The sequence below is a fragment of the Myotis yumanensis genome, unplaced genomic scaffold (assembly GCF_028538775.1).
Source record: "Myotis yumanensis isolate MYYU_CA2020_CCGP unplaced genomic scaffold, mMyoYum1.0.hap1 SCAF_4, whole genome shotgun sequence".
NCBI classification, from domain to species: Eukaryota; Metazoa; Chordata; class Mammalia; order Chiroptera; family Vespertilionidae; genus Myotis; species Myotis yumanensis.
In genome coordinates, this window is record NW_027223755.1 from 81,633,773 (window position 1) to 81,657,059 (window position 23,287).

The window sequence follows — 23,287 nt, forward strand, 5'->3', positions numbered from 1 at the left end:
GCCGTTTCTCAGACGACTTGATAGGGATTTTGTTAAAACTAGATCCACATTGAACACTGGTGGTCGGTTTGGGTTGGCCTGACTTTTCACCGTTTCTGCTGAAGTAAGCCCTCTGAAGCTGTTGATACTCTGGCAAGAAATAGGGCCCCTGGAAAAACCTCCCACTCTCTGGTCGCAATTGTGAAAAGTGCCCGGTAACCTCCTCTGGAGAGGTCAGCCCCCGGGAAGACACCGCGGAGGAAGCATTGCGCGCACAGTCGCGGTCCGGGGCGTTTATGTTTAACCGATTCTTCACAGGCTCCCTCTGGATGGGCTTGTGCGGGCGGACTTGCCAGGAGGCCTGGAGGATCAGAGCCCAGTTTCCCGGGAAGCCGCATTTTTCCAATGGGGTCGGGTCTACCGCCTGGCCCGGCAGTAGCGTCTCCCCTCCCGGTCTCGCGTCCACGTCGCGTCTGCAGTGACGCACCCGGCGCCCCCAGTGACGTACGCGCGGCGCGGTGCACGCTGGGATATTTAAGTCTTCTCCGCGGCGCGGAGCCGCGATGTCTCCGGCGGCTGCGGCGCCTGGAGGAGGCGAGCGGCGGCGGCCCATCGCGAGTGTCAGGGACTGTCGGGCCCGGGGCTGGGGTGGCGGGGGCGCGGCGCTCCTCGGCCTGTCGCTGCTCGGCCTCTTCCTGTACCTGGTGCCGGCGGCGGCGGCGCTGGCCTGGCTGGCCGTGGGGGCGACCGCGGCCTGGTGGGGACTGAGCCGCGAGCCCCGAGGTCCGCGCGCCTTCTCCTCGCTCGTTCGGAACGCGCGGCGCCAGCGAATCCTGTTCACCTCGCCCCCGGCCAAGTCGGCAGCCAACGGAAACCTCCTAGAGCCGCGGACCCTGCTCGGAGGACCCGACCCCGCCGAACTGCTCCTGATGGGCAGTTACCAGGGCAAGCCCGGCCCCCCGCCGCCTGCCCCGGTCCCCGAGGCCAGGAACCCGCGGGAGCGGCAGATCCGCCGCCCTCCCACCCGCACCTCGCCGCCGGGTCCCGCGGCTCAGCGCGGGCATCACGTTCACTCCTCCCACCCCGCTCCTCTTTTCGGACCCTCCAGGAGGCCTTCCCACAGGTAAGACACGCGCATCTTTCCCGGACCCTCCTCTTTCTGTCGACTGGCTTTGCATTGAGGACTTGACTTTCGATCCGGTTTTCTTTCAAGTCCAAGGTAGATTCTGTGTCGTTTGACCTCTTTGCAACATCTTGGTGCATGTCAGCCGTCCCCTCTCCCCCATCACCGCCCCCACCCCGCCCCCGTTTAACCTTTGGAATGAGATGTGATGCCACAGCTGATCCCTTCCTTCCAATTCCTAAGACTGTCTGAATTTTAATACAGTATCGATTTAGCAGAATACTTGTTAATATTAAAATATCCCTACTTAGGCGGAAAATACCTTTATCTTTCGAGTGTAGTCATATAGTAATATATATGTGTGTGTGTGTGTGTGTGTGTATTATATATGTTATATGTATTACATATGTATATGTATATGTATTATAAATGTAGTATATATATTTTGGACCCATAGAGAAATTTTATAAGTTTAGCTGAGCTCAAAGAGGTATTCCCAGGAAACATGTCTTCCATTGATAAAATTTGATAAAGATGATCAAATTAACGACACTTTCATTTAATCTCAGTAGCGGAGAATACAAAATATTTGATGAAAATATAAGGTTCTTTTTAAAAAAATGTTTTTGATTTTTTTAGAGAGAGAGGAAGGGAGAGGGATCTATCTTCTATATATATAAAAGGTTAATATGCAAAGTGACCTCTGGGAAGTTGGACCAGGAGACCAGGAGTTCCATCGCTGGCTATGACATGCGCTGACCATCGGGGGGCAGCGTGGAACGGAGGAAGGCCCCGATCGTCCCTGATCACCAGCCAGGCCTAGGGACCCTACCATGCACAAATTTCATGCACCGGGCTTCTAGTAGAGAAATAAAAATATCAGTGATTAATTGGCTGCCTCCTGCATGCCCCCCCACCAGGGATGGACCCTGCAACCTGATCATGTGCCCTGACCAGGAATCAAACTGGTGACCTCTTGGTTCCTGGGTTGACTCTCAACCACTGAGTCATACCAGCCAGACATAAGGTTCTTGTTATAAGTAAATTGAGTTGAGAAGATGAACATTTAGGTCTTGAAAAATATTTGACTCTGGGTACATTACTGATTACTTGCTGAAAAGATTGAAGGATTTTTGAAAAGTTTCTCCCTGCCCTAACTGGTTTGGCTCAGTGGATAGAGCGTCGGCCTGCGGACTGAAAGGTCCCAGGTACGATTCCGGCCAAGGGCATGTACCCTGGTTTCGGGCACATCCCCAGGAGGAGGTGTGCAGGAGGCAGCTGATCGATGTTTCTCTCTCATCGATATTTCTAACTCTCTATCCCTCTCCTTTCCTCTCTGTGAAAAATCAATAAAAATATATTTTAAAAAAAAAGTTTCTCCCTGTGTGTCCTAATACACACTTCCATTGTAGTTTTGCTTGTGTGGGCAAGGTTTTCAATTTCTCTTCAAATTGTTGAAGTCCATAGTAGGGATTGCTTTTAAGCAGCTGCCACTTTCTGCGTCTAGATGGAATGATGTGAGAAGTTACCATAAAAATTCTGTGTTCTGTATTGCTTAGAGGTTTAAGCTTTCTGGAAACTATCTGAACCCACATAGTTCTTTAGTCAGTTAATTTTCTGACATTCTTTTAAGCATTTTGGTTCCATAATATGTCTCCTGTTCTCCACAGGGATTGTGGAACTTTATCAAATCGGTTTTTAATAACACCTCGAAGACAATATCCAATTCAACAGGCCCAATATTCCTTTCTGGGGGTACTTCCCACAGTGTCCTGGAATGGTTATCACAAGAAGACTGTGCTATCTCCTCATAATTCCAAGATGGTGTGCAGTCCAGTGACAGTGAGGATTGCTCCTCCTGATAGCAAATTGACTCGTTCTCCAATGTAAGTATTATTGTTGGAAAAATAGACTCCTTTTTGTGTCCACTTTATTCTTCCATGGTTGTTTCTCTGACAAGACAACTATAAAGCAAAAAAAAAGTACCTGTCTGTTTAAATGAGAAATCTCAAATTTGAGTCGTTGAACTGTCGCTTATTTTCTTGTTTTTTTGCCTTACATTGTAGCTTTAATTGCTAAGGGCATTTTCTATGAATGTATAAATTACACTGTTGCTTGTTGGCTAGCTTCTGATTTTCAGTGAAGACTGTGCTATATGACGTGGTAATTAAAATATCTTAAGGCTAGAATCTTGTCTTTCATTGCAGAACAGAGCAGTTGCTCAGCTCAACACTGTCCTCACCATCAAGTAATGCTCCGGACCCATGTGCAAAGGAGACTGTACTGAGTGCCCTCAAAGAGAGGAAGAAAAGAACAGTGGAGGAAGAAGAACAAATATTCACTGATGGCCAGGAAAATAAAAGAAGGTAACAGGCTCAGCAGAGTACTAAACAGGCCTCCCACATAGATTCCTGTGATTTGTTGAAATGCAGATTACTCCCAAAAAAGATACAGAGGCCTGCTCCAGTTTGTGAGCCTTAGTAGGTCCCCTTCTTTGGCTTTCATGGAAGAGCGTAACAATGCTGACAGTAAGGCTTTAATGCTGTTCATTTCAGGTTTAGGCGCAGGTTAGATAAATGTTAAAATTTACCTTTTCCCTAAGTATTGGGATAAGCCAACAACTATTAGTCATGTTAACCTCATACTTTTTATACAGATGTGTTAAATTCTGTTTTTGAGAAAAAATTTTCAAAGGCTTGCCCTCCTAATCTTGTGTTGTTTAGTTATCTGGGTAACCACCAGTTTAAATGTGTAATTGTGCTGAAGGGAATGCTTGACAAAGAAAAGTGTAACTAGGGTAACTGGATCTATCAGTAAAGAGAGTAAAACCGACTTCATTCTTTGGTTTTCAATAACTTAAGGAAAATGAAATAAGGACTATATTTCCTGAGTATGGTAAGAAAGGAGTTTGAAGTCACTAATGAGAATGCAGAATTGCTTGTGGCTTTCTAAATAGTTAAGGATTCCACTCATTTTTTTAATATAATAACTTGAGCAACCACAATGTGCCAGAGCCTATTCCAGGTACTGCGGATAGAGCAGAGAACAAAACAAAGTCCTCTTGGGACCTGTTGGAGGGAGAGAAACGAAAAGGGGGAGGATATTAAAACAAGGTTCAGATTGTAAGTATATAGAAATTTTAAAAAATAGGGTGATAGAAATTAAAAAGGGGGGTGATAAATGTGACGGTAATGAGAAGGCGGCTTCTTTATATGAGGTGGTCAAGGAATTGCTCTTCTTTACATGAGTGAACCCTTGAAAAATATCATCATTGTCCCTATTACCTAAACCAAATTATTTATATCCTGCAGGTTCAGGGTTGGCCATCTTTGCTACTTTAGATAACAAAATTAAGTAGAGAATATTAATCAGTGCAAGTGTATTTATGTAACATAGGAAGATCAGGTTTGATGATAGAGATGTGATTTATAAGTGAGCAATTTGAGCTAATGTCAGATAGTTAAGCAGGAGTGGCAGGAGGCAGGGGGTGTGGAGGTGGGAGAGGAGATAACTATTCTTATGGTCCCAGTAGGTTTTTCATGTTCTTAGGGATGGGTAGTTCTACTTGACCTAGCTAGTGAGTCTGTAACTGAAGATTCTATAGTTATCCTTCCCATAATTGGAATAATCGGTGATTATGTGCATCATGCATAGGCCCTTCTTAAATGTGAGATGTAAAGTTTTTCCCTAACAGACTTGCCATATTAACCTCTAGGTCACTATGGGATGTGTAGATTGGTTCCTAAAGTGTTTTTTCTTTTGTTTTTAATTCGTGGATGGTAGGGTGTTCAATTTGTGATTATAATAATTAATACACTGAATAGTTCTAAAGGTTTTGATGTAGAGTAAGTCTTCACTTAACATTGTTGATAGGTTCTTGGAAACTGACAATATATAACAAAATCAGTTTTCCCCTAGGCTAATTGATATAAACAGTAGTTAAATTCCTATGGCATCTCATCAACATTATAATAAAATGACATTGAATGATATCATGTTATTCAAGGATCTGTTGTATTTTTATACTTTCCTTATTGCCAGACAGTCTTAGAATAAATTTACCTTTTGGAATCTTTGGGATTTGAAGCAACCTTTTTCTTGTCTAGCATGGGACCTGTGCTCCATAGAAATGGTACATGGTCCCAGGAATATGCTTTAAGGGGAAAAAAAAGTCATTTCATTTAATTGAGAGTTTTTTGATTTATCACAGGCGCCATGATAGCAGTGGGAGTGGACATTCAGCATTTGAGCCCCTGGTGGCCAATGGAGTCCCTGCTTCTTTTGTGCCTAAGTAAGTGAAAATCCATCTGGTTGAGTTATACACTATTTAGAAAAAGGGCATTGCCAAAGTTATTGTCCTGTAGATGTTCCTCTTTGCTTTTTGCATTGCTTTATTTGTTCAAGTTCAAATCTTTGAAATCAGAGGGGAACATTTGAGTAACTTGCCACAATAACGCTCTTATAATTCCTTTTAATATTTTTTAATAACCAAGTATGTAAATAGAAAGATCACAAGGTTTGCACGATGGATAAAATGCAAAACTGAAATTTAAGATAAGTGATAAGTTTCTACATTTGAGTTTAAATACATTTGAGGAAGAAATGGATTGGAGGGAAAGTGGCTCAAAAATATGTGTGAAAAGACTTGGGGTAACTTATATGCTTAATTTGAGCCAGCAGTATAATATGGCTGCCAAAAAAGCTAACGTGCTCCTATCCTGTGTTGATAGAACAAAAACTAGAACGAGGCAGGTAAGTGGTAGTGCTGCTTTCCTTAGTTCTACTCAGATTGTCCGTGGAATATTGTGTTTGGCTTGGTGTACTACACTATAAAAGAGGATATACACAAACTGAAATTCATTTTGAGTGAAGCAACTAATATGTTAAAGGGTGGTAGTGGTGGGTGAGGAGGGTTTGAAGGTACATAAGTACTAGCCCAGAGGAGAAAAATCTCAACAGGAATAAGGAAATGAGGAAGGGAAAGATAATGGCCTCCAAAAAACTGGAGGACTAACAAATGAAAGAATGAAAACATCTTGCTCGGTGTGGCACTAAATAGGATCCATGGGTGAAAGTTAGAGGAAATATTTTTTCATTCAATATAAGAATAAACTGGTCCAGGTTTGATATTCATCACTCTAGGACAGGGGTGGCAAACCTTTTTTCTGCCAAAGGCCATTTGGATAGTTATAACATCATTTGTGGGCCCACTTAAAAAGTAGCCTGCTATATTTGGTCAAACATTTAATTAACTCACCCCTAATGCCTTGGCAGGGTCAGACCAAGCGAATTCATGGGCCTCATATGACCTTGCGGGCTGGACGTTCCCTACCTCTGCTCTAAGAGATAGTGCATTATCTATATTTTAATAGAGGTTGGATGACTATTCTATAGGAAGGATGTACAGGAATTCCTATTTCAGTTGGAAACTTAGAAAAAACGGTTGGTTCCTCTTAACTGATTTTTTAAACAGCTTTATTAAGGGATAATTGATATGTACTAACTTGTGTCTGTTTAAAGTGTACAGTTTACGTTTTGACATGTATACACTATGAAACCATCACCACAGTCAAGATAATGAACATAACCATCACTTCCAAAAGTTTTCTAGTGTCCCTTAATAGTATCTCCCTTCAATCTTGCCCCCATCCCCAGGCATTCAGTAATAATGTTTTCTATCACTGGAGATAAGTGTGTATTTTCTAGAATATTATTTAAGTGGAATCATACATTTAATTTTCAAAATATTTGGCTTTTCCTTCTTGACTTTGTCAGATATATTTAAGAAAGATTTTGTGACCATGGATGAAACTTTAAAAGAATGTTGCCTTCAATAGCACATCTAACTATCTTTTTCCCTTTTATTAGGCCTGGGTCTCTGAAAAGAGGTCTCAATTCCCAGAGCTCAGATGACCACTTGAATAAGAGATCCCGCACCTCCTCTATGAGCTCCATGACGAGCACATACACAGGAGGCATTCTTAGCTCCAGCCGCAATGCCATTACCAGTTCTTACAGTTCTACTCGAGGTTTCTCTCAGGTACATTATTCTTGTGGGTGGCATGGGCAAAATGGATTCCCAGCATTAATTGATTGATTAGTCAGTGTTTATTAACTACCTCTCTCTGTCAGATATTGGGATTACCTCTAAATTAACAGAAGATACAAATCCTTGAATAATAACTATAGGTCAATGGAACAGAAAAGAAAGCTGAGAAAGTAAACGAGTGTATATGTGGGAGCCTGATACAAGACAGAGCCATTGCACATAAATAGACCAAGGATGAATGATTCAATAAATGGTGTTAATTGGATTGAGGAGGTAGACTGAGTTCAAATTGCACTGGGTCATAAAAGAAATTTATCCTAGGTTGCAAATTTAGTGCAAGTTTTAAAAATAAGAAGTGGTTGTGTTTTTGTTTTTTAGTTTTTTAGAAAGAGGATGTTGTATAACCTAATGAACAGATCAGGCTTTGTTACCAGACAGATTTGGGTTCAATTTTGGCTCTAACATTTAGTCGCTATAGGGCCTTGGACAGGTAAATCACATAAATTCCTTTTCTCATCTCTGAAGGATTATTGGAAAGATTGAAGGTAGTGTTCGAAATGTACCCATTACATTGCCTGTCAATAAGTGGCTACCCTATTACATAGTACTAGAAAAAAAAATAAAGCATGTGTGAAGGAAGATTTTTGAGGGGAGAAAAATTTTGAGATAAATTTATCCAGAAGGCTCTTATAGTAACATAAATTCAAGATGAAGGCCTAAGCCAGAGCAGTTGTGGGAATGCAAAGAAGAAGATAATCATTATAATAACCTTTACCTTGAGCACTTATTCTCCGCTAGAACCTACCTTAAGCACTTTATGTCTGTTTCCTCATTTAATCGTCACAACAGGCCTATTAAGTACATAGCCATCATCCCTATGTTTAAAATGTTTTTTACATTAAATTTCAAATGTACATAGAAGGAAACAAACTAATGAACCTTCATGTAGCTTCAGTAGTTAGCATTTTGTCAGTCCTGTTCCATCAATACCACCCCCCACCACCACACCACCTTTTGGCTTTGCTCTTATGTTTTTTTTGTTTTGTTTTGTTTGTGTTTTTTTTTAATATATTTTATTGATTTTCCACAGAGAGGAAGGGAGAGAGATAGAGAGCTAGAAACATCGATCAACTGCCTCCTGCACATCTCCCACTGGAGACGTGCCCGCAACCCAGGCACATGCCCCCGACCGGAATCGAACCCGGGACCGTCCAGTCCGCAGGCCGATGCTCCATCCACTGAGCCAAACCGGTTTCGGCTTGCTCTTACGTTTTAAAGTAAATTGTAAACATGTCATTTCACCTATAGAAGTACTTCAGTGTGTTTTTAAACTTTCTTAACATTAATGGTCACTATACCATTATTCCACTCAAACAATAATAATTATTTAATACTAGAGGCCCGATGTACGAAGATTCGTACAAGAATAGGCCTTCCTCCCCCTGGCTGCTGGCACCACCTTTGCTCCAGCCCAGAGCCGCCTTTCCTCCTTTGCTCCAGCCCGGAGCCACCTTCCCTCCTTTGCTCCAGCCCGGAGCCACCTTCCCTCCTTTGCTCCAGCCCGGAGCCACCTTCTGCCTTCGGGTGCTGCCCAGAGGCCCGGCCGCCACCATCTTTGTCACGTCAATTTGCATATTTCCTCCTCATTGGCTGTGGGCACCACCATCTTTGTTGTGAAGTTATGGTCAGTTTGCATATTCCATCTTTATTAGATAGGACTAGAGGCCAGGTGCATGGATTTGTGCACTGGTGGGGTCCTTCGGCCTGTCCTGCAGGGATTGGGTCGAAACCAGCTCTCCAGCATCCCCAGAAGGGTCCTGGATTGCGAGAGGGCAGTTCTCAGGTAATGCACCCCAGAATCAGGCTCCTTCCTCTCTGGTTCCAGTGTGTCACCTGAGAACCGCAGCTGCCAAGTCACTGCAGTTCAGCAGCTCCTGTGTTGAGCATCTGCCCCCTGGTGGTCAATGCGCACCATAGCTACCAATCGGAGCACCTGCCTCCTGGTGGTCATTGTGCGTCATAGCTACTGGTCGGACAGTCGCTTAGGCTTTTATATATATACTAGGGTGCACTGGGGTGGGGAGGGTCCCTCAGCCCAGCCTGTGCCCTCTCGCAGTCTGAGACCCCTCGAGGGATGACCACTGCTGGCTTAGGCCTGCTCCCCGGGGGATTGGGTCTAAGATGGCAATCAGACATCCCTCTGGCAGCCCGGCATCCCTCGGGGGAAGTCCTCTTGCCAGCGGGGAGCAGACCTAAGCTGCAGTCAGACATCCTTAGCGCTGTTGAGGAGGCAGGAGAGGCTCCCACCACCACCGCTGTACTGGCAGCCATCAGCCTGGCTTGTGGCTGAGCTGAGCTCCCCCATGTGAGAGTCCACTGACCACCAGGGGCCAGCTCCTGCATTGAGCATCTGCCCCCTGGTGGTCAGTGTGTGTCATAGTGACCAGTCATTCCCAGTTTTTCTGCTGTTAGGGTCAGTTTGCATATTACCCTTTTACTATGTAGGATAGAGGCCTGGTGCATGGGTGGGGGCCGGCAGGTTTGCCCTGAAGGGTGTCCTGGATCAGGGTGGGGGTCCCGCTTGGGTGCCTGGCCAGCCTGGGTGAGGGGCTGATGGCTATTTGCAGCTGGTCACACCCCCTTCAGGGTGGGGGTCCCCATTGGGGTGCCTGGCCAACCTGGATGAGGGGCTGATGGCTGTTTTCAGGCTGGCCACACCCCCTTTAGGGTAGGGGTCCCCACTGGGGTGCCTGGCCAGTCTGGGTGAGGGGCTAAGGGCCGTTTTCAGGCTGGCGGGCGACTGAACCTCCCAGCCTCTTCTTTTTTTCTTTTTTTTTTATTCTGGGATTTATTTACCTTCTATAATTGAAGCATCGTTGCCGTCACTGGCGCTCCTAGCTCTGAGGCTGCGGCCAGCTGAAAGCAGGTATCTGGGGTTTGTTTAGCTTCTATAATTGAAACATTGTTGCTTCCGGAGCTCAGACCCAGGCCGAGGCAGGCAGGGAACCTTGGCTTCCTCCATCACTGGAGCAAGCAAGCCTCCTGCTCGCTTCAGCTGCGTGGCTGCCGGCCGCCATCTTTGTTGGCAGTTAATTTGCATATCGCCCTGATTAGCCAATGGGAAGCGTAGCGGAAGTATGGTTAATTACCCTTTTTGTCTTTTCTTAGATAGGATAGACTAGAGGCCCGGTGCATGGATTCGTGCACCAGTGGGGTCCCTCAGCCTGGCCTGCAAGTATGGGGCCAAAACTGGCTCTCCAACATCCCCCAAGGGGTCCTGGATTGCGAGAGAGCGAAGGCCAGGTCGAGGGACCCCACCATTGCACTATCAGGGCCGGGGAGGGACTCTGGGAGGGCTCCAGGGTGTGCCCAGCCTGTCTCACCCAATCCCTATCGGCCAGACCCCAGCAGCAAGCTAACCTATTGGTCGGAGTGTTTTCCCCTGGTAATCAGTGCGCATCATAGTGATTGGTCAAACAGTCAGACACTTAGCATATTAGGCTTTTATTATATAGGATTAGTTAATATCACTCCATGTTCAAATTGCCCTTATTACTCCAAACTCTCTTTATTACTTTGTATCAGGGACCAAAATTCAATTCATTACATTTGGTTCATATTTATAATGCTACTACTTTTTTTCATGCTTTTGATAAAACTGGATCATTTTGTCTTATAGTATTTCCTATATTCTGGATTTAGTTTGCATTGTCACTGTGTCATTTTAACATGTGCTGTATCCCCTGTTTTCCTTGTAAATGAGTAGTTGGATCCCAATTGCTGATTAGATTCAAGTTCAATTATTTTGGTAGACTATTGCATCAGTGATGCTGTGATTTCCTATTGCATCACATCAGGAGCACCTGAAGTTTGGTTGCCTCCCTTTTGTGGTGTTAATATTGATCACTGGGTTCAGGTGTTGTTAGTCTGATATTGTCATTTTAAATTTTGTATGAACTTTCCATCTGAACATGTTAGCAACCATTATAATGACACTAGAAGCCCATTGCACGAGGCCTTCCTTCCCCTGGCTGCTGGCACCGGTTTTCCTCCGGCACCCAGGACCCAGGTCTTTGGTCCGGCTGCAGCGAGGCTTGGCTTCTCCGCTGCAGCTGCAGCAGAGAAACCAAGCCTTTTCAGTCTTCAGTCTTCAGTCTTCACTCCAGCCGGAGCCTTCAGTCTTAGCTCCGCGCCTGTATATGCAAATTAACCGCCATCTTCATTGGGTTAATTTGCATAGTTGCTCTGATTGGCTGGTGGATGTAGCTGAGTGACACCAATTTGCATGTTTCTCTTTTATTAGTGTAGATTTTCTTTGCCTAGGTCCATTGTTTTAGTAGGTTGCAAAATGGTGATATTCTAACTTTTATCTTTCCCTCTATATTTATTAACTGAAATTCTATGTAGAAGAACATGCCCTAACTATAGGAATGACAGGATAATAAGAAGACACTGATGCCATAGCTAACTCTAAAGGTGACTAATGATGATTTTGCTGTTGTTGATTATCTTTATGAACTTCTGAAATTTTGTAAGCATTTTATAATCCTCAATGTGTTTAATTCCTTTTGATGCACAAAATTTTCCAATTTTGACCAGTGGGAGCTTTTAAATTGGCTCTTGTATTCTTTCATTTTGACCCCAGAAGTCTTTGATTGCTTCATTGTTTTTTGGCCAAAAACAAATGAATCTTGTACATTTAAAACCCAGATTGAAGTTGAAATTGGCTATTTTTCACGTAGTCTTGGTTTTAACATTTCAAATTCAGACTTAAGATTATAGAATTTTTTTGGTTTTGTATTTTCACACCAAAAATGTCGGTTCATAATTACTTATTTGATTGATCCTAGAATTTACAATTTCAAAATAACAGTATCAATGTTCTTATTAACAGTAAGACTTATGTAATCAGCTTAAGAATTACCTGTGGTTCATTTTGTCATTAGTATATATTCCTCAATGGATACTGGCAATATGCAATCAAAGTAACGTGTTTTGAATTAATGTGAACTAATTGTTCTTACTTAGTTACACCACCAACCTGATACACCCTTGTACAATGTGGGGGTTATTGATGCAGACCCCACAGTAGAAAACCCACGTATAACTTCAGTCAGCCCTCTACATCCACAGAACATATACTAGCTTCAATCAATGGTTGTTTGAATCTGCAGATGCAAACCTGCAGATTCAGAGGGCCGACGGTACCTATCTACATTTATTGAAGAAAAAAACCATGTAAGTGTATGTGCACAGTTCAAACTGTAGTAAGGCTGTTGTTCAAGTTTCAACTGTAGTAAGGTTCATTTGTTTGATATCTTTTAGCAATTTCTGTTTTTCTTTTTGATAGGTGAGGAATAGTATTTAATTTATGTCTCTTGTGAGTAAGTTTGTGCGGCTTTTCATATGTTAGAGAAACATATTCCAAATGAACTAAAGATTTAAATATGAAATAGAAACTGTAAAAGTATGAAAATAGGCTTCTCACACGTTGCTGGTGGGATTGTCAATTGGTACAATTCTCTAGAGGGTAGTGTGGTACTAATTATCATTATTAAAGATGCACATGCCCCTAGATCCAGCGGGCTTACTTTGAGGAATTAATCCTACTCAGAGACATATACAAAGATGTTGATTTTAGCATTGTCTTAACATCAGAAGCTTAGGAACAATGTGTATATACCTTTTCAAGGGGCTGATTGTAATGTACAGTTTTTCCATGCTTTTAAATACTATGCAACTATTAAAAAGAATAAGGCAATTTAATAGAGACTGATGTGAATGATCTCAAAAATATATTTTAAAAAAGCAAGATGTTGTCCTGGCTGGTTTGACTCAGTGGATGGAGCGTTGGCCTGCGGACTGAAGAGTCCAGGCTTCAATTCCGGTCAGGGGCACATGCCCAGGTTGCAGGCTCGATCCCCAATAGGGGGCATGCAGGAGACAGCCGATCAATGATTCTCTCTCATCATTGATGTCTCTATCTCTCCCTCTCCCTTCCTCTCTGAAACCAATAAAAATATGTTGATGAAAAATAAAAAAAAGCAAGGTGCAGCTCTCGCCAGTTTGCTCAATGGTTAGAGCATTGGCCCGTGGACTGAAGGGTTGCAGGTTCTTTTTCAGTCAACGGCATGTGCCTTGGTTGCAAGCTCGATCCTGGGCCCGGGTCCTGGGGCACATACGGGAGGCAACTAATGTGTCGCTCTCACATCGATGTTTCTCTCTGTGTGTCTCTTCCCTTCCCTTCCACTCTCTCTAAAAATCAATGGAAAAAATATCCTCAGGTGAGGATTAACAACAACAAAAAAGCAAGGTGCAGAACTCTTAAAATTTGTGCTGCTGTTTCTTTAAACTTTTAATATGCACAGAACAATTCTGACAGGATATTTTAAAAACAGGTAGTAAATTATTGAGATAAGAGGGAAACTTCCTTTTAACTGTACACTCTATTTATTGGAATTTGTAATATGTTCTACAAGTATTACCTTTCCTGATTTCAAAAAATGTTTTAGGTATAGATAACTGTTAAGTAAAAAGCAAAATTCCCTGATCCTGGCTCTTCCAGTCTTCATCTCATCTCCATGCCTATTATTAACATTCCTACTGTGTGTATAAACACAGATAATACACAGAATTTTGGGACTCTTTTACACAAGTGGGATCATAGCATATATGCTTCTGTGCATCTTTTAAAATGATATATTATGTAAACTCTCACTTTTTTAATGGCTTTTTTTGGTTAGAATACTTTGAGGCCCGATGCATGAAATTCGTGCAGGAGTAGGCCTTCCTTCCCCCGGCTGCCGGCACCTGCTTCCCTCTGGCACCCGGGACCTGGGCTTCCCTCGTAGCCCTGGCTTCATCCGGAAGGATGGCCGGTCTAATTAGTATGTTATACTTTTATTATTATAGATAACGTGCAGAAAAAGAAATATGTACAGCTCCATGTAACCACCATCACCATGTCAAAGTAATAAATTATTTTCTATACCCAGAAGCCCCTCTCATACCTACTCCCAATCACTTCTCCTTCCCTCCTTTCTTCCTGAATATTAGTACTGTTTTTTTTTTCTGTTTTTGAACTTTATATAAAGGAAACAGAGAATATGCTTTTTGTGTGTTTATATTTTACTTGTGAGATTCATCTCTGTTACATGTAGCAGTAGGTCTTTCGTTTTCATTGCTGTGTACGGTTCCATTATAAGAAGATACCACAATTAATTTAGTCATTCCATTGGACATTTGGGTTTTCAGTTTGGAGCTATAATGCTGCTGCTGTGGACATTATTGTGTAAGTCTTTTGGTACACACATATAAAGTATGTGTATGTTCAGTTTTAATAGATGTTGAACAGCTTTTTAAAGTGATATTTCAGGTGATACTTCTTTTTTTATATATGTATATATATATATATTTTTTAAAATATATTTTATTGATTTTTTACAGAGAGAAAGGGAGAGGGATAGAGAGTCAGAAACATCGATGAGAGAGGAACATCGATCAGCTGCCTCCTGCACATCCCCTACCGGGGATGTGCCTGCAACCCAGGTATATGCCCTTGACCGGAATCGAACCTGGGACCTTTCAGTCCGCAGGCCGATGCTCTATCCACGGAGCCAAACCGGTTTCGGCTATATATGTATATTTTTATTGATTTCAGGGAGGAAGGGAGAGGGAGAGAGATGGAAACATCAGTGATGAGAGAGAATCATTGATTGGCTGCCTCTTGCACGCTCCCTACTGGGGTTTGAACCTGCAACCCGGGGATGTGCCCTTGACCAGAATCGATCTCGGGACCCTTCAGTCTGCAGGCCGACACTCTATCCACTGAGCCAAACCGGCTAGGGCCCAGTTGATACTTCTACCAGTGCAGTATGGGATTTTGTTCCTATAGTTACGCATCCTCACTACCATTTGGTGTTGCTCTTTAGTTACTCATTCTGGTGGGTGTGAAGTCGTTTTTCATTGTGGTAATTTTGTTTCCCTGGTTACTAATGAGATAAATGTATGAACTGTTCACTGGCCATTTGTATATCCTTTTTCATGAAGTGCCTATTCTAGTTTCTTGGCTCTTTTCCATTAGGTTGTTTTTCTTATTTATATAACAAGTTCTTTATATATTCTAGATACAAACTCTCTGTGAATTATATTTGTTTCAACAAATGAGTGTCCTATTCTGACTCATCATTCACTTTCTTATAGTCTTCTCATTTATGGTTTGTATATTTATTTTATGTACTGTTTTTTCTTTTAAATATATTTTATTAATTTTTTACAGAGAGGAAGGGAGAGAGATAGAGAGTTAGAAACATTGATGAGAGAGAAACATCGATCAGCCACCTCCTGCACACCTCCTACTGGGGATGTGCCCGAAACCCAGGTACATGCCCTTGACCAGAATCGAACCCGGGACCCTTCAGTCCGCAGGCCGACGCTCTATCCACTGAGCCAAACCGGTTTCGGCATGTTTAGGTATTTTTGCCTACCTAAAGTCGTGATGATATTCTCTTATGCTACCTTCTAGGAGCTTTATTGTTTTTCATTTCAAATTTTTATCTATGATCCATCTGAAATTGATTTTTGTGTATAGTGTGAGCTAGGCATCAAAGTTAGTGTTTTTCCATATAAATATCCGTTTGACTTGCAAAATTTATTGGAAGAATCATCCTTTCCCTATTACTCTGCAATATCACCTTTGTCGTAATTTGTGTCCATATATATGTGGATCCATTTCTAGATTCTGTTCTGTTCCATTGGTCTGTTTTTCTACTCTGTGCCTCTATTTTTCCCAGTCTGTACTACTCAGTCTAAGTTTTGATATCTAGTAGAGTAAGTCATCCAACTTTCTCATATCTCTTATGCCTCATCAGAATTATTTTGGATCTTGGCCTTTTGCATTTCTGTATAATTTTAGAATCAACTTGTCAATTTCCACCAAAAAAATAAAATACTTGCTGAGATATTGATTGGCATTGCCTTTAATCTATGAGTTATTTTGGAGGGAATTGACATTTTTACATTATTGAATCTTTTAATCCATGAACTTGGTGTATCCTTCATTTATTTACTTCATCTTTAACTTCTCAGTGTAGTGGTTTTATACATCTTTATTAAATTTATTTCTAGGTATATGTTTTTGATGCTATTATAAAGAGTATGTTAAAAATTTAATTGTTGCTGATGTACTAGTATAGAAAACAACTGAGGTTTTTTGTTTTTTTAAACCTCATCCAAGGATATGTTTTATTAATGTTTTTAGAGAGAGGAACAAAAAGAAAAAGAGAGAAAGAAACATTAATTGGCTGCCTCCCGTATGTGCCCCTACTGGGGTTCGAACCCACAATCCAGGTATGTACCCTGACTGGGAATTGAACCTACTTTTGGAGTATGGGACAATGCTCCAACCAACTGAGGCAACTGGTCAGAATAGAACTTGTTTTTAATTCAGAAAATTTGCTTAATTCTGAATATTTATTTATATAGTCTTCAGGATTTTATATGTAAGTCGTGTTCTCTATAATGATGACATGATGACAGCCCCCCCCCCTTTTTTTTTTACCCCAAGCCTTACATTGTTTGTTTATGCCTTACTGCACTTGGTTAATACCTCTAGTATAATATTGAACAGAGTGAGAGCAAACATCCTGTTCTTGTTTTTCCTGATTTCAGAGTATGCACGTTTCATGTTATGTATGACGTTTGATACAGATTTTCTATAGATATTCTTTATTGGATTAAGGAAATTTCTTCTCCAAGGTTATATAGATAAAGAACCAATTTTAGGAACCACTCTATTACCTGTTTTTCTGCTCTTATAGGTATTATTTCCTTCTTTCTTTGTGTTTGATCTGCTAGGGTTTCTTTCTGAATTTTGAATATAGATTCTTAGATCACTGGGTTGTTGTTGTTTTTCAGCCTTTTCTCTTTTCTAATATGCTTTTATATGTTTTTTGTTGTTGTTTTTTAAGTTGATTGGGGTGACATTGGTCAACATGAACATATAAGCTTCATGTGTGGGTTTCTATGTTACAAGATCTGTATAGTGTACTGTGTGCCCACCACCCAAAGTCAAATCTTCTCCTGTCACCTTACATTAGGACCTCCCTCCCCCATTCCACTTGCCACTCCTGGGAGGTAACGGTGACTTGAAGCTCTGAATGATGGTCTCTTCCAGAGAGGTTTTATTTTTGCCTCTAGCAGGCGGCTAGAATAGAGGCCAATTACCTCTCTCCAGTTGGAATTAACATGATTCTGAATTGGTTGTCAGTTCTTATGAGGGCTTGTTTTTTCCTATTTGCCCTATATCCAAGTATGTAGCCTTTGGGATACCAACCAAAGCCTGAGGTGTTTAGGGCCCCTCTATGTTGGAAAGCCCTGAATTCCAGTTTTTGTCTTTCCAGGCCTGAGGGGCTGCCAGAAGCTTTTCTCAGCCTCTCAGCGGCAGCTTTTACTTTTGAAATTGGCAGTCACCAGGAGGGAAACTGTAGGCCTAAGTGTGGGTCTCACCTCTTGGCTCCTCTGTCTTGTCCCTACAATGTCTCACCGCCTTGGGAGCTCTTCATACTACCATACCTTCTTCATACAGATGTATTTCACATTTTCTTCAGCATTTTCTGCTTGTCCTCCTCAATAAGCGATTTGGTCTAAAACAGTGGTTCTCAACCTTCTGGTCCTTTAAAAACAGTTCTTCATGTTGTGACCTAATCATAAAATTATTTTCGTTGCTACTTCATAACTGTAATGTTGCTACTGTTATAAATCGTAATGTAAATATCTGATATGCAGGATGGTCTTAGGCGACCCCTGTGAAAGGGTCGTTCGACCGCCAAAGGGGTCGCGACCCACAGGTTGAGAGCCGTTGGTCTAAAACAACATAGCCATTGCTTAAAACATGGTCAGATTGTGTTTTAAAGCACGCTTACTTCTGGTGAATCCACACTCACTGACACTAATAGCTCTTAGTAGGTGTTCTGTTGTAAGTAGTTACCTGTTGTTTTGTGATATTGGAATATATGGGAAGCTCTCAGAAGTAGATCTTAGGAAGGGGATAAAGTAATATGAAAGTTCTTTATGTTGAAGCTTCTCTGAAAAAAATGTGGCCTGGCTGGCGTGGCTCAATGACCAGGAGGCCACAGTTCAATTCCAGGTCAGGGCACATGCCCAGGTTGTGCGTTCGATCCCCAGTGTGGGGCATGTAGGAGGCAGCCAATCAATGATTCTCTCTTATCACCAATGTTTTTCTCTCCTTCTCCCTTCCTCTCTGAAATCAATAAAAATATGAAATAGTAAATATCCCCAGTAATCAATATAGATTTGGTGTGATAGTGTATACATTTGACTTAATGTATTTTTCCAGAGGAGCACTAGTAAATACCTAAATCTACAGCTTCCCAAACTAGAAGTTGTAGCTTTGTATTATAAAACTAGAGGCCCGGTGCACAACATTAGTGCACTGGAGGGCGGGTCCCTCATCCTGGCCTGCGCCCTCTCACAGTCTGGCTAAGCTGGCAGTCAGACATCCCCCGAAGTGTCCTTAGCGCTGCTGCGTAGGCAGAAGAGGCTCCCGCCACTGCTGCTGCCCTCGCTAGCCATGAGCCCAGCTTCTGGCTGAGCTGCGCTCCCCCTGTGGAAGCACACTGACCACCAGGGGGCAGCTCCTGCATTGAGCATCTGCCCCCTGGTGGTCAGTACACGTCATAGCAACTGATCGTTCAAACCATTTGGTCAATTTGCATATTAGCCTTTTATTCTATAAGATTATTACAAATGTTAGGCTCTACCAATTATAGAAAGTGAACTGTCCTCCTACCTCTTTGTGCATGGCATTGATACTTCGTGTGTCTTACAAGACTGGTCATTTTTCAAAGTGGGCATTCAAAACTTCATATCCCTAGCTTGCTTTTGTGACTGTCTTTTATTATTTCTTTATTTATACCCTATATTTAAGCCAAGCTAGAACATTCATTACCTTCTAAGAGCACTTATTATTTTCATGCTTTCTTCCCTTTTCTTGTTCTGTTCTCCATCTGGAATGATAAGTATGTTTTATCGAACTGCAGACCATCTCAAATGTCACCTTCTTAGAGACTATTATAGTCATTTTATGCACTCTTTTCCAAATCATAAATTTCTTGATGGAAATGGTCTTGCTTATCTTTCCATTATTTGTAAAATCTAAAAAAGTAGGAAATTGGTAAATGAAAATTGAGTTGTAAAGCAGAACTAAATTGACTGCCATCATACATAGATTGACTATCTCTTTTTGTGACTTGCTTTGTTATATCTTTAGGCCACTTACTATTTTATATGTTCATTACATTTATATGAAGTTGCAAATTATTAATTTTGACATGTTGAGGATATCAACTCATCACTTTAATTGAAAATACTTGCCTTTTAGTTTGTTTATACGTTTGTTTGTTTCCTGCCTATATAGATTTTATTTCTAGATTATGGAAACATTAGTGTCATTGAAAATACAAATGGTTCAGAAGGTATACATATAGTAAAGTTTCCTTCCACATGGCAATATTTTTATGTGGAGAGGTTCTTAATTTTTATGTAACATTCTGTCAATATTCTTTCTTTTGTTTCTGGCAAAAAAAGTCTGTTTTCTACCCCATGTTATTTAACAACTTGTCAATGTTTTTGCAGTTCTTTTGTTTGATACACTTTTTACATGTAAATTGCTATTGCATCAGGATTCTGTGTGTATGTACAGTTTATGAAGTAGAAATATGTTTTACTCTGGGGCACTTTATTAAAAATGCAAGGTGTGAGGCCCAAGATTGATTTATTTATCCCAAATGACCATCCTTTCTTGTTCTATAACTGAGAATAACATTTTAAAAAAATATTATTTATTTCAGCATTTTTCTCAATCTAATTCTGAGCCTTGGGTTTTCTGATAATATTAGTCTATGGAACTCTTCTTCTGTTTTATCACCTGTCTTTGATTTTTAAATCTTTCCTTTCTTCTTTTGAACTTTTAAGCACTGTTTTCTCCCTTTTTGTGCTTATATCATGTAACTGTTACAGAGTAAGAAATCACTAGAAGCTTCCCAGTAGGAAAATGTGATAGTTTAGTACCTTTGTGTTAGGCTAAAGTCTTATTTGCAGGGTGCTTGCTCTTTGTCAGTTACTTTGCTGCTAGCCCCCTTTGAAGGAGGTGGAGATGAAAACAGACCATCTTTGCCCTAGCCAGTTTGGCTCACTGGATAGAGCGTCGGCCTGCAGACCAAAGAGTCCTGGGTTTAATTCCAGTCAAGGGCACTTACCTTGGTTGCAGGTTCCTCCCCGGGTCAGGCCCTGGTCGGGCGCATGCAGGAGGCAACCAATCGATGTTTTTCTTGCACATCAATATTTCCCTCTGTCTCTCCCTCTCTCTTCCACTCTCTCTAAAAATCAATGGAAAAATATCCTCTGGTGAGGATAAGAAAACACACAAAAAAACAGACTATCTTTGCTGCCAAGGGACTCTGCCTGGCAGAAAAGAGAGATGTATAGATAGTTATCATATAATGATAAGTACTATAGATGTTGTAAAAGTCATAAATGTCATGACAGCATATTTTTAAAAAGTTAATAAAGTAAAGCTGAAAATTTAATGAAGGAAAACTAAGTTAGTTTATGGACTTGTCTTCACTAGAACAGTTTTATTTACTCTGATCATTTCTATAGACAATATAGAGTAAATTTATGCATCATAGCTCTAAGTCATTATTGAATGTGATGTTCCTTTTTAATATATGCAAAAAGTACATTGATTCTTTCTACACTTACTAGCTACTTTTCAGACTTTTTTATCCCATAGTTAATATTGGCAACTGACTTTCTTTTCAGGAGCCTTTCTTCACAAAGAAATATTTTTTAGTCACTTACAAAGGGGACTTTATATGCAGTATGAATAGGACCTCAAAATTATATTAAAGGTTGAATGCTGAAGTATCACCTAATGTCAGTAATGTTACTTTTATTTGACTTTTAGCTATGGAAGAGAAGTGGTCCAAGTTCATCACCCTTTTCCAGCCCAGCCTCATCCCGCTCCCAGACGCCAGAGAGGCCAGCAAAGAAAATAAGGTAATCACTTATTTGCTGTGTGGATTATTGGTCAGGAAATTAGGGAAATTTACTTGGCTCTTAGGCTTTCTGATGTAGAGAATCAAATAAATTAACATCTAGAAGGACAGAGAAGTACCCAGAAGAATTGCTCTTATTTTTACAGTTCTTTATGCACTGAGTTGTAGGGGCCTCTGGTTCCCTTCTGCTGTACGAGTGACCGGGTGTAAAAGTAGAATAGAGTGAGCAGAGTGAATGTCAGCGGGCGGTAATCTTCATGTTCTTGACTGCAACTGACCCTCCAGGCCTACCTACAGTCGACTAGAATGCCACTCTCTTAGGGATTATATCTATGCCTAGAACACTCAGTAACGTGGAAGGTTGTAAGGAAAGTTTTGAAGATAATTGATTTGTGCTTGTTTTAAGACAGTGGTTTCTCCATGATTTCCATTAACTACCTCCCTTCATTTCTGTGGGAATTTTCTTTTGACTTTTTTTTTGTCCTGGCATACTAAGATCTCAAATCATGGCTGTTCTAGACTTTGGCCAGTTGGGAGTTGGGAGGATATGTTATTCAGTATTTATTGTCAGGAAGTCTTTCTAAACTTAATTCTGTGTTTTTCACCTACAGAGAAGAGGAACTTTCCCATCATTCTAGTCCTTCAACTCCATTAGTAACTGACAAGGAGTCCCAGGGAGAAAGGGGTAAGTTAATAAATAGGCAAGAGTGGCTTCTGGTGATAGAAGTGTTTATGGAGAATGTATAGACTAGTACCTATTCAAATCATACTTTCAGCATTGCTGTGAAGAGGGCCTGATATACAAAGACAGAAGTTCTGTATTTCAGAGGTTTGTAGTCTGGTAAGGAAGGTGATAAGCAAATGCAGTATAACCCAGGGTAACTGTGGGGTGGGGATAAGCTTAGGTTGAGGTATCTGTGAGCAATCCAGGAATTATTGCCCAGCAGTTGTATGCGTGCATCTGGAGTAAGTCTTTCTGTACAGCCTCTTGACTATTAGGAATAATCTTGTAAACACTATCCATGAGCCCAGACACTATGGAAGATGAAATCTTTCAGAGATACCCAGTGAAAACTTAGTGTTACAAATCAGGGGGTATAAATACACCTATCTATTTCTGGAAGAAAACAAGACTATATTTCTTTAGTTGTAGATACAACCACATGGAAGAAACAGAACTTGAGGAATTCCCCACCTACACCTGGCAGCTCTGGGCAGCGTAAACGGAAGATTCAGCTGCTGCCCTCCAGGCGAGGGGACCAGCTGACCTTGGTATGGTCTTGTCCATTTACCCCTGCCCACCTTCTTAGCTCCTCTAAGTCTTAGGAAGGCTAAATAGAGGTTTCTCCCAGTTTCTTATGATTGACTTGACTTCTCCTTTTTCTGTTGGGTAGCCTCCACCTCCCCAGCTTGGTTATTCAATTACTGCTGAGGACCTAGACTTGGAAAAGAAAGCTTCATTACAATGGTTCAACAAGGTCTTGGAAGATAAGACTGGTAAGGAATAAAGATGTTTCACACTCTAGGGAGGATTTGGGGGTTTTTTGGTCTATCTCATCTGAGAAATCCATGTGGGTCCTCAGTAAATCTGGAGAAAGTGAGCACTGAGGTTGAGGAGAAGCATTTCTTAAATGAGTTATTCTGAGACACTGAGCATTCCCATGCCCTGCGATATGCCACTGGAAAGAATTCCCAAACCAGGGAGGACAACTGAATCTTCTTGTTCTTCCTTAGATGCTGCCTCGAGCTCCGTCACTGAGAACCCACCTACCACTCAGCCTTTTACTTTTACCCTGCCTACTGCTGGGACTGCTCCCTCTCCAACCTCTCTCCCAGCCCCAAGCACTAATCCACTGTTGGAGAGCTTGAAGAAGATGCAGGATTCCCCGGGCCTAACATCCTTCCCAGGTGAGTGAGAGAGCTTCCCTTAGAGCAGTGGTTCTCAACCTTCCTATTGCCGTGACCCTTTAATACAGTTCCTCATGTTGTGGTGACCCCCAATTTCATTGTTACAAATTGAACACAATTAAAGCATAGTGATTAATCACAAAAACAGTA

At 41.5% G+C, this 23,287-nt stretch overlaps 1 protein-coding gene across 1 annotated transcript in view; it reads left to right on the top strand.

Moving 5' to 3' along the window:
• Nucleotides 1–542: 542 nt before the first annotated feature.
• The window catches only part of POM121C (POM121 transmembrane nucleoporin C), a 29,678-nt gene continuing 6,933 nt past the window's right edge, over nt 543–23,287 (top strand). Inside the window, exons 1-10 of the mRNA XM_070412765.1 lie at nt 543–1,102; nt 2,773–2,988; nt 3,310–3,468; nt 5,313–5,393; nt 6,971–7,142; nt 21,139–21,230; nt 21,841–21,914; nt 22,377–22,501; nt 22,624–22,726; nt 22,964–23,137. Of these exons, the coding sequence (XP_070268866.1) occupies nt 543–1,102; nt 2,773–2,988; nt 3,310–3,468; nt 5,313–5,393; nt 6,971–7,142; nt 21,139–21,230; nt 21,841–21,914; nt 22,377–22,501; nt 22,624–22,726; nt 22,964–23,137 (1,756 nt within the window). The remainder of the gene's footprint in view (nt 1,103–2,772; nt 2,989–3,309; nt 3,469–5,312; nt 5,394–6,970; nt 7,143–21,138; nt 21,231–21,840; nt 21,915–22,376; nt 22,502–22,623; nt 22,727–22,963; nt 23,138–23,287) is intronic.